Raw genomic sequence first — 15,035 nt, forward strand, 5'->3', positions numbered from 1 at the left:
CTTGATCAGTCTTGGTTATATGCTTAACTCTCAGAGCTGGAAAAAAAAAAAAAATCACTTGGTGGGGGCGCGCAGAGGAGAAGCCCAGTTTATCTCATGGATTGAGAATGGGAGAGGAGTGGTTTGCCAAAAGATATTCTGGGGCTATTAACAGAAAGATAAGTGGACACTGAGTTGCTAAAATGACAGGCACCACACCTGGGGTTTTATAACACGTGACAGAAAGCATGCTTCACAGCTCCCCTCTCTGCTGGGAAGTCCTCTGTTCTCACCCCAAGAAGCTCCTGCAAGCCTCGGAGGAGCCCTGCCTCACCCTACAGCCATCTGTCTTTCTCCACCAAACTTCTACAGCCCGCAGGACCCTATCACTCATTGGCAACAGGCTGCGCTGGGTCATTAGTTATCCTTTTTTGTAGATGTCCTGTCTCTTCATCCACGTGGCAGGATCCCAGAGAGCAAGGGTCACGTCGTATTCATCTTGGTGTCCCTCGTCGCACTTTGCCTGGTGTTTGGGGCATGGCAGATAGTCCCATAATGACTTGTCCAAAGCCGCGCGGCCAAGCCGGGGTTCCCTGACCTGTAAAACATTATGAGGATTAAATCAGCGAGTCATAGAGGGCACGCAGCTCGAGGTAGAAAGTCACTAAAATCAAATAAGGGGTGGGGAGAATGAGAAAGCGTGGCTGATAAAGGAGGGGGGTGATAAAAGAGGTCAGGAGAATGGTGCACCGAGGGGGAGCCGGGCTGCCGGCACGGCAGGAGCCAGAAGAGGGGCCGGCAGAACCCAGCGACGCACCAGCTCCTTTTACCGCGCAGCCGGCGCGGGGCAGGCGCAACCCCCAGGGAGGGAGCGCTGGGGAAGCACCGCGCGACACGGAGGCCCCGCCCGGCCCGGCTCCACCTACCCCTAGCTCCGTCCCTGACCCCCGCCCGGCCCTATCTCGCCCCGCCCCGCCGCCTAGCCCCGCCTCCAAGGCCCGGAAGCGAAAGCCGCTCCGCCTCTTCCGAGCGGGGTCACGGCCCGGCGGCGCGAACTGGGACTCGCAGCGTGCGGGCCTCGCAGTGGGTCAGGGCAGCCCGGTGCCCGGCGCCATGTCCCGGAACCTGCGCACCGTGCTCATCTTCGGCGGCTTCATCTCCCTGATCGGCGCCGCCTTCTACCCTATCTACTTCCGGCCCCTAATGCGGCTGGACGAGTACCGTGAGTGACCTGTGACCCCGCGCGGTGGCCTGGTCTCAGTAACACCCCCCTCCCCTCCGCCCTGCACCTGCTCGTGGGGCCGTGGAAAGAGCTTGGCTTGGGAGTCAGGCAGGCCCGGGTTCGAATCCTGATGTGTGCGGCTTTGTGACCGTGGACAAGTGTGACGCAGTCTCTCGTACTCAGCATCCTCATCCATCAATAGCTGTTTGTAATCGGTAAAATAAGACGGTTTAGTCTTCATTGAGACTCACAGGTGGTAACGAAAGCAGTTGGCACATAGTAGGTTGACACTAAATACTAGGTCATGCTCACAGGTAGCATTCGCGGAACGCTTACTGTGTCAGGCATACATTGGATCTCCCTTTGAGGTAGGTATTAAATGCGCATTTCACCGGCGGGAAAACTGAGGCTCAGACTGTGTAACAGGCCCAAGGTCACACAGCTAGTAAGTTGCAAGGCAAATATTCCAACCCTGGCCTGTGTCTGCAGGGCTTCTCCCACACATGGAAGCTGGGAATGGTGATACTGGAGGGAGGCAGATGGAGCCCTAATCATCCTGAGCCTGAAGGTGTTTTTATTGCACTTCATTTCCACTCCCTGGGACAGCTTTGGGTGGAAATGTTTCAAACCTAAACTGTTAACCTGGGTTTTTGAGTTTTTCCTCATCTTTTTTCAGATTCTGCCGTCTTCCTTCATTTTAAGCGGGTTGCTCACATGACAATGGTGAATATCCTGGGAGTAATTTTCCTCCTTAATCATTCAAGTTCTGTCATTCTAAAAGCCAAACTCTCCTTCCTTGAGACCTATACCTCAGCAAGGATTAGCACTTTGATACGTCTGAAACCATCTGTCAGAGAGAAAACATTAGGCATCAGAGGCTCATTTTGTTCTCCAGGAAACCTGAATCATCTTGAAGATGGAAGAGGGCCAGCCCTGCCCCCTGGAGAATATTAGCAGAGGCTGAAAGCTTGACGATTCGAAGGCAAAAGCTCTGTGTAAATGCTCTGCCTGTTACAAATGCTACAACATTTGGTTTCTGGAGGCAGAGGGTTTTAAGTACACACTCACATTTCCTGGTAGCTTCTTTCATCATCCAGGATTAAAATGGCCTCTGTGCATTCTGTCTTCCAGCCTATGTCCGTGCGCCACGAGTCGGGGTAAACAGAGGATGGTGTGAAGCCCTGCACAATCTGGTTCCATCATCCTGACTGGATCCGTGCCCCAGGCTGTCTTATTAGGGCATCTAGAATTGAACTTGGGACGGGGGCTCTGCTTTGGATCCTGCTGGAAAAGTTTCCATTATGAAGACTAGAGCAGTGTCTCTCCAATGGGGATGATTTTTGTCCCCCAGGGGACATTTGGTTCTATCTGGAGACATTTTGGCTTGTCACAACTGGGGGTGGAGTGGGGTGGTGTGAGGGTGCTACTGGCATCTAGTAGATAGAGGCCGGGGATGCCTCTAAACCCGCAGTGCACAGGACAGCCCCCTATGACAAAGAATTATCCGGCCCAGGATATGCATGGTGCCGAGGTTGAGACATGCTCATCTAGATCAGATGATGAAAGTGTGGACTTGTGCCATGTATCCCGAGCACTTAATATATTAACCCATGTAGTTTTTATAACCATTTTTTGTAGCTGCTGTGTGATCATCACCCCCATTTTATGTGTAGACAGACTGAGGTATGGAACAGTTAAATGACTTCTACAAGGACCCATAGCCAGTGAGTCAGATCTGGGATTTGGACCAGTGCACGCTGTCACTACACCACGGCCCCATACTGTCTCTGAGGGGCTGTGAAGGGGGAGCAGGGCAGGTGAGGGTCTAAATCCCTACTAGATAAGTATCTTAAGGTGAGTTACTTAATCTCCTAGAGCCCAGCCTGTTTCTTCATCTATAGCAGTGGCGTTTGCAGGACTCAATTTATAGGTTTTAGGATGTATTAAGTGAGATAACAGGTGTGGAAACAATATAGTTTTATATTAGGCATCCCATAAAACTGTTTAAAAAATAAGAAGCCGTAGGACGGGGGTGTGAGACAAAGAGATTTAAGCAGGGCTGGCTGACCTGGCAGTAGACTGGGGTCCTGGCAGGTGAGGTATTGGTGTTTGAGCCATGGAAACCTGGCCTGTCTGTTGGGAGGTTGGAGCTGCGGTTCACTTCAGCACTTGAACTAGTATTTATTTAGCTTCTTTTGCATGTTTTATAACCCGGATTTTAGCAATGGCTGTGTACCTGGTACCGCGCTAGGTGCTGGGTGTACGTAACTACACAAGATGGTAAGAGCATTCTGTCCATCTCACTGGCCCCACCGTCATCCAGCCCACTTCCCTCACCCGCTGCTTGGACTCTGAGCTGGTCTCCCTGCTTCCGCCAGGTCCCATTAGTCATTCTCTACGCAGTGGCCACAGTGCTCTTTATGGTTGTTCTTTTGTTGCTGATTTCTACCTTATTTGCATTTGTGGTTAAAGAATGAAGACTATATGATTTTGATTCTTTGATATTGGTCAAGATTTCCTTTGTGGCTTAGTATAGGTCAATTAGGGAAATGTTCCTTCTGTGCTTAAAGTGAGTATATGTCATCGTTGGGTACAGAGTTCTGTGTGTGTCGATTCCAGACCAAGCTTCTTAATTCTGTTACTTAGGTATCTTTAAGCCATATTATTAGGTGCACACGATAGAGAATATTCTGGAGATTTTTTTTTTTCCCAATTATCATTGTATGAAGGGTCCTCTTTACCCCTTCTCTTCCTCCCTAGCTCTATTTTATCAGCATTAGAGTTCCCAGCATTGTTTTGTTTAGTATTTTCCTGCTATATCTATCCTCTTATATTTGGCGCCTGTCTTTTATTCATTTATTTAAAGATTTATTTATTTGAGAGAGAGAGAGAGTTGGGGGAGGGACAGAGGGAGAGGGAGACAAGCAGACTCCCCACAGAGTGGGGGCCCGACTCAGGGCTCGATCTCACAACCCTGAGATCATGACCTGAGTCGAAATCAAGTCAGATGCTTAACCGACTGAGCCACCCAGGTGCCCCTTGGCATCTGTCTTTAAGTCTCATAACCAGCCTACACTGAGTTTTTTAACCCAATCTGATAATTTAATTGTTGGATTGAGCTCATTTTCATGTATGTTTACTGATACATTTATTTGCCTCTTACTTTGTGTTTTCTCTTTATTCTATTTCTGTAACTCCTTTTTTTTTCTCCTTTTCTGCAACTTCAAGCTTTCTTTCTTTTTCTCCTCTCTTCTTTTGAAAGTTTTACACTCTTATTTTTATTCTTTCGTGATTACTGTTTAAAGTTAGTCAGTATCTTTATCCTCCCAGAAAATATACTAAGACCTGAGGAGACTGCCTTGGTCCTTGTACCACACACGCCGCCTTATGTTTATTCCTCCCCAGTCACCTAGTACCGGCAAGGTTTTGTGTAGTCGCTGATTGTTTCTCTTTGCCCACGGTCTTTACTCACCGAGCCCTACATCTTACTCCTTTCTACTGTCCGTTTTCTTCATTCATTTTCTTCATTCATTCAAGGAGAATGACAATTTCCGGGCTCTGGCAGCAGAAGAGATGGTGCTGCTGGTCATTTACTAAGAAACACAAGAAGGAATTGGTTTTGGGAGTGAGGAGGATGAGCTACTTCAATTTTGGATGTATTGTGTTTTAGGTATCTGGATGTGCTCGTGGAGATTGCTTACAGGCAGCGGGATGTGCTAGTCTGGAGCTGAGGTGCTGGGCCTGAGCTAGAGCTAGGGATAGGGCGCTGGATCAGCACGGGATGGGAGGAAAGGGCTCCCAGGCAGCACTGGGAAACTGCAAGAGACAAGCTGGCCTAAGACAGGACACTGGTGAACACTGTATTGGAAGAGCAAGCGGTCAGAAGAAAGGGAGCCGTCAAAGGAGACGGAGAAGAAGCGGCCAGAGCAAGAGGGTCAAAACCAGAAGAGGCTGCAGTCTCAAGTCCCATGAAAACAACTCCTGATGAAAAGGGGTATGGTGGGCTCCTGGGTGGCTCAGGTGGTTAAGCGACTGCATTCGGCTCAGGTCATGATCCTGGAGTCCCAGGATCGAGTCCCGCATCCAGCTCCCTGCTCGGTGGGGAGTCTGCTTCTCCCTGTCACCCTCTTCCCCTCGTGCTCTCTTTCTCTTCATTCTCTCTCTCTCAAATAAATAAATAAAAATCTTAAAAAAAAAAAGAAAGAAAAGGGGTATGGTCAGCAGGGTTGGGCTTCTTGGAGACAGATAAGTGAAAATAATCAGATTTATAAAAAAGAAGGTGAAGGTCAGAGTTAACCTTGTTAAGAATGCTTTCAGTAGTTTGGTGGTGGACAGAGAACAGGCTGCTCCACGGAGTTGGCTCCTTAAAGGTATTTGTATGGAGAGGAGAGTGACAGAGTATATTTGCAACAGGTCAGAGGGTCTAGGGAGAGTTCTGTTTTAGGGAGAGATGGGACAGCCAAGAAGTCTCTGGACAAAAGAAAGATGAAGATAATCCATAGAGTGACAGGTGGTAGGGGATCTTGAGATCAGATGCAGGAAAGCCTTGGACCAAAGGCAGGACACCTCTTCCACCGGCTCAGGAGGAAGGGCAGCTAAATAATAGGTTCGATGTTGGGAAGTTGTAGGCACTTCCAGGTGATGACTTCCATTCCCATTGTAACACAGGAAGTGAGTCATCTGTGAGTGAGAGGCACAGCCCCCGGCCAGACTCTCTCTTCTTGAAACACTATCTTCCCTGAGCTTCTGTGACCACCCCCGCTGCCAGTCATCTTGCCTTTGCTCTTTTGCTCCTGCCTTTCAGCCACTCCTTCTCAGCCTCTCTTGGGTCTTCCTCTCCCGACCATCCTTCATACATTTGTATTCCCCAGGACTCTGGGCAGACCGAGGAGAAGGCCACAGTTCTTGGAAGTGCAGGGCAAGGTAGGCCAGACATCCAGTCCTTAAGAAGGGCCAGTGGCTGGCCAGGGAGGAGCCCACGTTCCCATGTCGGGCCGGTGCTGGCCCTTCAGCGGGGCCAGCCTGACTAATGCCGGCCAGCCCAGGCACAGGGAGTGTGGGGATAGCTCTGTTACAGTGTCTCTGCCAGAATGAGCCTTGAGGCAGCAGGCGAGAAGGGGAAGGCTGCTCAGATAAAATAAACTCAAGGAGATCTCCCATACCTTAAAAGCAGGCAAGCCGCTCTGACAAGACTGCCTTACTGGATTTCCCGTTGACATTCAGTGTGATCTTCAGCTCTTCCACTAACTCAGCCAGACTTTCCTAAGTTACAGGGATGACAAGGTCGGTTCTCCATGTGACACTTCAGTCCCGAGATGAGCCCTGGGGAGACGGCGTTGGCGTTGGTGGTCAGCGAGCCCAAACCGGAAATGTGGGGACGATTCTGTTGTGCTCCTGGAGGGAATCCCAGATGATGCTTTTTAGCTTTCATCCTGCTGGTACCGCATGGTTTGTTGGATGAGCCCACGTTTCGGGGCGAGGACAGCTGCTGTAGCTCAGAGCCTAGTCTGGCTTTGTGTCCTAGAACTAGACTGTGGTCCTGAACATGGCCTTTTAAGAAAACCCTGTATTTTATACCAGCCTGTGAGATGAGACAGAATAGGATCATTTTCGGGGATCCTGTTCATTTTTAACTTTAGATGCACAGAAGCATAAAGTCTTAAGAGTTTTGCCAGAAAACCCATGCTCCTTCAGTCCCCTCACTTAGGTGCCTTGTCCAGAGTCACTGAGCACATTAATGGCTGGGTGGACACGAGAGCCTAACTCCCCGACCTTGTCTGCTATCGATGCCCTGTTTCACGTGCCTTTAAGACAGCACAGAGTGTTTACTAGTGAAGGGAAGGACTGCGCAGGATTGCGGGATTGCTGTGAGGAGACCTCAGTCCCCATCCCACGTGGTCGCCTTCTCTTACTGCTGCACTTTCTGCCCCCCCCGCCCCGCCCCTCGCTGGAAGTCTGCTGTACGGAGTCGGAACAGGGTTGTGAGAAATCGCTTGACCCAGAAATACTTCTTACCTTGGAAGGGCATTCTCCCTATCCCATGCCAGGGGCTAGAATATGCTTTTTATTTCTTTCACTGGAGAGTCCGGTACAGCACAGGGAAAGATTAAGTCTTACTTTCTATCCGGCATTATGGAGCTCCCTGGGTTCAGCCAGACTCTGATGAGGAAGCAAAAGTGTTTCTAGTGTTGGGAGGAGTCGGTGCCTCCAGTGGCCTTTTGGTCCCCCTCAGCCACTGGTTCACACTTGCCACCACGGCCGTTTGGTCCCATCTGCTGCTGGTTCAGCAGGGCACCGGGGCACATCCTGTCCTCGATGACCCCATAGACAGACGGAGTACATGGCTAGGCAACAGCCGCAGAATGCGAACACTGAAAAAGTAGTTCTTAATTTTTTTATTTGCTGTTTTAAAAAAGGTGCTTCGAGGTAATCATCACGGAACAGTCACCAGGAAGTATAAGGGCTTCCTAAAAACTTGTTTTGCTTTTGTGTATTTCATTTATTAAAAAAATAATCCCAACCAACAGAAAAGACCTAAGAATAGTATGATAAATCCCCATTTGTCACCTAGATTTACCAGAGAACATTTTGCCGCATTTGCTCCCCCCAACATGCTACATGCATACATACACATACATATACATATGCATATATAATTACATATACGTATAATTGTTTCTTTTGTTCTGTTGGACCATTTGAGAGCAAGTTCAGGACACTGCGAGCTTTCTTCCCACACACTTCAGCATGGATTTCCTAGGAACAAGGGCATTCTCTTACATAACCACAGTGCAGTTATCCAGGCCAGGAAATGTAATATTGACACAATGCTATTATCTCATACACAGTCCATCATATGTTGCCATGTGTCCAGTTAATTCAGCTTCGGAGTTGCTTGTATTTTTAACTGTTGCCAAGAAGAGATGGTGGGGAGGGGTCCTGAGGCCATCTCACTGGGCAGGGCGCTGGGTCCTGACCTTCGGCACCTGCTCTTCGGTTTCTAGCTGCTGGCCCCCCACTCGGCACACTCAGGCGGTCTGCTGTCAGTGGGCGCTGGGGAACACTGTCTTTGCTGCGTGGTTGTGGGTGTCCAAGTAACAAGTCACGCAGTAGAGCTGTTTGACAGCATGGACATTTAGTCTAAAGATATGTTTTCATTTTCAGAGACTTACAAATTATTAGGTGGATTCTGTCACTACAATCAGAGAATCAGCCCGCCCACGGGCATTACCAGTTTTAATAATAATACTTTGGCCCTCTGACTAGAGATAACAATCCTGTTAAAACTACAAATCACACCACTGCCTTAGCACCAGGGGGCAGAGTCGGGCTTGCTGAGACACTGGAATGGGGACTTTTTCTAACCGGCATCACGAAGCTCCAGGCCCAGTATTGCGTGTTTGCATCTTAATCATTTCACTCCTGATAGAAACATGCTCACTACTGAAAAGTCCGTAATTAGCTTATCCTAACTTGTTCACATAGTTAAACCTCTGACTTCAGCGTTGTCCTTTTCCTGAGGTGTATAGACACTTGCTGTTTCTCTAATGAGAGTAAAATAGAAACTTACTGTCAACTTCAGCAAGACATACTGCTAAATCCTGAGGGACCGGTTTGTTTTCCTTTGGGCATATTCCACATTCACAAATTTTAGAGTGCCTTTGTGTCGTATCATGAATTTATATAAGACTGCTTTGGCTTTAGAGTACTTAGAAAACATTAATGGATTAAAGAACCAGGGGATGTGGATAGGATGCTAATACTGGTTATCACTTGATAGGAACTAGTTCAGCAAATCGGTTTAAATTGCCTGTCCAAGCCAAAAAAAAAAAAAAAAAACCACACACAAATGAGGTGGTTGCATAAGGACAAGGATTATAAAGAGATTATGGTCTATTTTAAATAAATCCTTAGCTTCTCTCGAACCTCATTAGCAATTAGCAAGAAAGTGTGAAGACAGGGAGTCCTTCCTCTTCACTTGGCTCTCTATTGCACTGTACGAGGTTAGGATACAATTAGACATTCTGGCCTTGCTATCAAAAGCCAACTTCCTTTGGTGCTTGGCAGTCTGCCAGCGTCTTCGCAGTACCCACTGTCTCTTGGAGAATGTGTTCAATACACCAGGCTGTCCGATTTTCTTAAATCTATGGCTAGAAAGCTTTCTGGCAACTGATTATTTTTTTAAAAAACTCACCTCTTCCAGGGGCGCCTGGGTGGCTCAGTTGGTTAAGCATCTGACTCTTGATTTCGGCTGAGGTCATGGTCTCAGGGTCGTGGGACGGAGCCCCGCATCGGGCTCCACGCTCAGTGCAGAGTCTGCTTGCCCTTCTCCTGCTGCTTCTCACCCCGCCTGCGTGTGTGCGTGCTCCCTCTCTTTAAAATAAATAAATAAAATCTTTAAAAATAAAAAAAAAAACCTCACCTCTTCCGTAATACTGGCAAATGGACCTTCTAGGCATGGAAAATCGTATCTCTTTTTGTTCCTGTCACCATGGATGGCCCTGCAGTCTTATACCTGGTTGGCATTTTCTGAGAGCATATTTGAGACACGTCCGTCCTTTGTGACCTTACATGTTGACAGTATGGTAGGGCTCAATCCTACAGGAGTTTAATGTCTTAGGAAATGAGATCACCTTTTGTGTTGGAGTTATTTTAGAAAATCCGACATCCGAGAGCTCCATTATCCACTCTAGATGGAAGAAGCCTTTTGGCATATCTTGGTCCCAAGGGTCTTGGTTATTGCTTGCCTGCTACTACTTTTCAGAGAGGCCCAGGGAAACCATCAGGCCATTGTCTGTAATGGGCTTCATTATGCTATGTCTTCCCTCTGTCTTAGAATTAGATATCAAGATTCACATAATCCCTATTGCCCAGTGTTTTATTTGCCAAAGCAAAACTTAGCATTGATAAAACTATCAGGTAGGTCACTTAGGATTGACTTTCTGTCACATCACGGGAGAAGCAAGTTCAATGAATATTCAATTTGGCAAATCTCTGTTTCTTGTACCTTTATGCTTCTTGTAACTTTATGAGAATCCAGAGGCCAGAATAAAGGAAATGGCCTAATATTAAGTAAGAGCTAAATGTGGATTTCAAGAAACACTGTCAGCCTGATTAAGACAAAGGTCTGATTACAACCTTTAATTACTATAATTTAGTAGTAAACATCCTTTGGCTCCAAGTCTTTCCCCCGAAAAGCCGCCATTTGTTTGTCAAGGTACTTAAAATAATAAGTCTTTGTTTTCACAGACCTTGGGCTTATTCTAAACCACTTAGATGTGTCAGAACGCTTGAAGCCCACAGACATAAAATGCCCAATTTCCCTTGGCCCTTGCCTGTTGGACATCTCCAAAGAGATGGGCCGAGCTGCTGTAGTTGGAACGCGCTTACTAATTGGCACAGCACCTGCAATCAATTAGGGAAGCTTCAATTATCCAAACCAAAGCCACCCACCCAAAGATTAATTTTCTGCTCTATTTCCTATCAAAAACATAGCATATTTAGCTCTGGGTCTAGTCCTTCAGCGGGGCACATTTGAGACATAGAAACTACATCGTTTTCTTGTTAATTGTACTTGTTCCTTCAATTCAGCAGCCTTCCCCTCATAATATCACACCCACCAGCTCTTTCAAAATTGTTCTTTTTCCGTTGTTTTGTTGCCTTTCCAAAATGCTGAGATCACCGAGAAAAGATGTGAGTCGGGAGCTTTTCTTTTGAAGTACGGCTTTCTTTGGTTTTATTGAAAATGCCCAATCTTTTTTGCTCTGTAGGATCTAACTTCCATAACCTAAAAGCTTTGAATATTGGCGTCCTGTATATATTGTTTCCGAATTGTCCCATGTCATTGGCCCACGTAAAGAGAAAAGATTTCTTCCACCACGGCCCACCCCCCACCTTTGTAAAGAGCAATTTTTCTGTTGTGTTTTTCAGAGAAGGAGCAAGCCGTAAATCGAGCTGGTATTATTCAAGAAGATGTGCAGCCACCAGGTGAACTTTTAAAATTCAAAACAGAATTGCATTTGTGCTGTTGTGTGGGGTGCGCGTGCTTGCCCTGCAGTGAAAGAAATCTTTTGAGTGTGGAGGCTAGCTGGTGATTGTGCCATTCATCATTCAGAAGTTGCCATTTCATAGGAGCCACCCCAAGACTTCATTTTAACATTTCACCCCAGAATATTTGGGGCAAGTTTGTCCGTTCCTCTTGTGCATTTGATAAAATCGGCATAAAAATATAACAAGTGTGCGATTGAATATCAAGGGTGCATAGCTGTTCTGCAGACCGATTTACCAAGCACCTATTTAAACCCTGCCCTCTTAGGAAAAAGGCTGTTTACTTGTGAGCTATTTTAATTGATGCGGGATTCTGCTTTATTACAGAAGCTCAAAAGTTCCCTTTGTGGCTGAATGGTTAGTTACTTTTAGATGATCCCAGTTGGGTGAGAAGGAGAGGTATCCAGTTTTTTAACCAAAACTCTTGTAATCTATGGCACCATTCTTTTTTTAATTAATTAATTAATTAATTAATTAATGTTTTGACTAGGCCAGATACATAGCTTCCTGTTGTGGGGCAATTTCTGAGCCATTTAAGTCTCTCATGGTGGCCATGGCTGCCCAGCTGTAGCATCTCAGACTTCTGGCAGCTTGCCCGCACTGTCTCGAACTACCTGGAAATCGCACAACTCAATTCTGATGTCATTTTGCTTGTTTGCAGTTGAGGGAAGTGGTAGGAAGTTTAAAAAGCGAATCCTGTTTTGATTCATGTTTCTTTCTATAGGGTTAAAAGTGTGGTCTGATCCATTTGGCAGGAAATGAGAAGGCTATCACCACCTCGATTATGAAAGACATCTTCGTGCTTTCCATTCTGCCACAAGTACAATAAATTGCCTCACTACAGAAGGATGGCTGGAGAAGAAAACTCTATAAAGCTGAAAATAAGAGTACCATGCGCAAGGATTAATATTTCCCTTCTTAAGTATCAAAAGAACCCTGGAGCAAATCACACCATTAGGGAGGTTTTCATGATTCGCTTTACTTTCTAAAAATGAAGCTCTCTCACCCAGCTGTGTTTGGAGGAGGGTCTACTTACTATTCAGTCCCTCCTGCTTCCCCAGCCAAGCTGTGATGTGAATGCATGCGGCCAGGAGACGTGGGAAGAGCCTAGTCTGTCTTGCCACCCTCCAAATGGGAAATTTCAGTGAAAAGCCAGCGTGCGGAGCAGCCTCATCGGGCTCTTTGGAAACATTAAAGTTGATAAAACTCTGAGGACAGGGTACATTGTACTCTTTAAGAATAACCAGTTCAGCTTAGCCATCTTGTCGAAGGTTGCTGCATGTTGGAAAATAAGTAAATAGGAAGCAAGTTCAACCAAGTGGCTATGCATGCATAATAGAAATCAGCGTTGAATTAACAAGTGAAAATATGTGTATTAAAATGATCTATTTTTAATTCACTATGGTGTAGGTTTTTTTTTGAAATCCTATATAAACTCATTAAGTCACACTAAGAAGCGGTATTTGACTAGATTATATTTGACGAGATACTCAACTATGTGGTGTTTCTCAGTTTGTGTACAAGTAAACATTTTAAAGGTAAATAGCAGATTTGTTGAGACAGATATTTATTGGTTGCAGTACCAGCTACCTCACCAGCTGCTGCAGAGACGAGTGTGGAAATTCTTTCTTTCTTTCTCTGGTGCTCTGTCTGGCCCCTTACTAGATTATATGTTTTTGAAGAAACACCTCTTTTTCATTTTTAGATTTCCCAGAGTGCCTTGCACATTACTATGGGTTCTCTTTAGATGAGCTGCCTGATAACATAATTTTATTATTGTGAACTGGGAATTTGCTTACCAGACAACTGACAACAGTTATGTAATTACTGTCAAAAAGAACTCAGACTGATGGTTCCAAAACCAAAGGCATCATTTTTTGGTAGACATTCCCTAACATTTAATTGACTTACGGTTAGTAACCCAATAAAAGAAGTTGACTCATTCAGGGTATATCTGGCCACTATTTTCCTTGGAGGGGGCACCAAGAAGTTGTGTAACTTAAAGTCTGGCATTCTGTGGGCACTTTATTGAGATTTCTTTATGACGGGGGCAAGCGCGTGTACCATCTGCTCTGGAAGATGTTGTCAAGAACTCTGGGACCTCGACTGCCTCTTCGGCAGATGGAACAGACTCCGTTTTCTCTCTTCAGTGGGATCTTTGTCTTGCTTTGACCCTGCCCTTGGTACACCTCTTTGTAGAGATAAAGGAACTCTCTGTCCTGCTCAGCTGCCTTGATATTTATAAAAGGATCAGTCTTCATGCTGTCAGAAGTGTCACATCAGACTCTGCTGCCCACGCTTGACAAAAGCCAGGTTGTAAGAGATGCTCCTCTTGGGAACGACTGAAGGCCTTGGAGTTCATCCATGAGGTGCCCAAGTGTGCTTCCAGGATGATAACGAAAGCCCTTGGAAGAGGGGATCTTGGTCAGATACAATTAGGAAACACAGAGTTAAAGCAAACTCGGCTTATTTGCTTCTAATTTGATGATTTCCAAGAGAGGCTTACCATTTCTCAAATGTATTTGATCACAAAATATTTTTCGTGGACTATCTTCTGGGCTAGTGACCAACAACATCCTTTTCGGGAAATCTTTCTCTCGATCAGTGGTTCCCCAACTTTTGATCTCAGGACTCTTTTACCACTCTTAAAATTTTTTGAGGACCCCAAAGTGGGTTATACCTGTAGGTACTATATTAGAAATTAAACCAAATTTTAAAATGTTTATTAATTAAGATCAGTAACAAACCCATGTAGAGTAATATGACATTTTTGTGTGAAAAATTTGTTTTCCAAGATCAAAGATAATTTACAAATTTCTTTAATGTCTGGCATAATAGATTCTCTTCACAGCTAGATTCTAATATCTGTTTCTGCATTCAGTCTGTTGCTATATCACATGTCATGGCCTCTGGAAAATTCCTCTGTGCACACTCATAAGACGATGAGAGGAGGGCGCCTGGGTGGCTCAGATGGTTAAGCGTCTGCCTTTGGCTCAGGTCATGATCCCAGGGTCCTGGGATCAAGTCCTGCATCGGGCTCCCTGCTCCTTGGGAGCCTGCTTCTCCCTCTGCTTCTCTCTCTCTCTCTCCCTCTGTCTCTCATGAATAAATAAATAAAACCTTTAAAAAAAAAAAAGATGAGAGGAAAAAAGGCAAAAAAGCTGAGGTGCTTGGGTGGTGCAGTCGGTTAAGCAACCAGCTCTTGGTTTCGGCTCAGGTCATGATCTCAGGGTCCTGGGATGGAGCCCTGGTGTCTGGCTCTGCGCTCAGGGAGTCTGGTTGGGGATTCTCTCTCTGCCCTTCCCCATCTCTCTCAAATGAATAAATACATCTTTTAAAAAAAAAAAGGCAAGGGGAACCCTCCTACACTGTTGGTGGGAATGCAGACTGGTGCAGCCACTCTGGAAAACAGTTTGGAGGTTCCTCAGAAAGTTAAAAATAGAACCAGTATGACTCAGCAACTGCACTACTAAGTATTTATCCAAAGGATAGGAACATAGTGATTAAAAGGGGCACATGCACCCCAATGTTTATAGCAGCAATGTCCACAATAGCCAAACTGTGGAAAGAGTCCAGATGTCCATCGACAGATGAATGGATAAAGATGTGTGTGTGTGTGTGTGTGTGTGTGTCCATACGCACACCAGAATATTACTCAGCCATCAAAAAGAATGAAATCTTGCCACTTATAACAACATAGATGGAAATAAAAGGTATTATGCTAAGCGAAATAAGTGAGAAACCCAGATACCATATGATTTCACTCATGTGGAATTTAAGAAAACAG

At 45.8% G+C, this 15,035-nt stretch overlaps 1 protein-coding gene across 1 annotated transcript; it reads left to right on the forward strand.

The window, feature by feature from the left end:
* Positions 1–988: 988 nt before the first annotated feature.
* Positions 989–12,648, forward strand: SMIM20 (small integral membrane protein 20). The gene is made up of 3 exons (XM_027598407.2): positions 989–1,201; positions 11,132–11,188; positions 11,973–12,648. The coding sequence occupies exons 1-3, from the start codon at positions 1,093–1,095 to the stop codon at positions 12,008–12,010; spliced, it is 204 nt and encodes a 67-aa protein (XP_027454208.1). The 5' UTR covers positions 989–1,092; the 3' UTR covers positions 12,011–12,648.
* Positions 12,649–15,035: the final 2,387 nt, after the last annotated feature.

This window comes from Zalophus californianus, chromosome 2, assembly GCF_009762305.2.
Source record: "Zalophus californianus isolate mZalCal1 chromosome 2, mZalCal1.pri.v2, whole genome shotgun sequence".
Classification (NCBI taxonomy): domain Eukaryota; kingdom Metazoa; phylum Chordata; class Mammalia; order Carnivora; family Otariidae; genus Zalophus; species Zalophus californianus.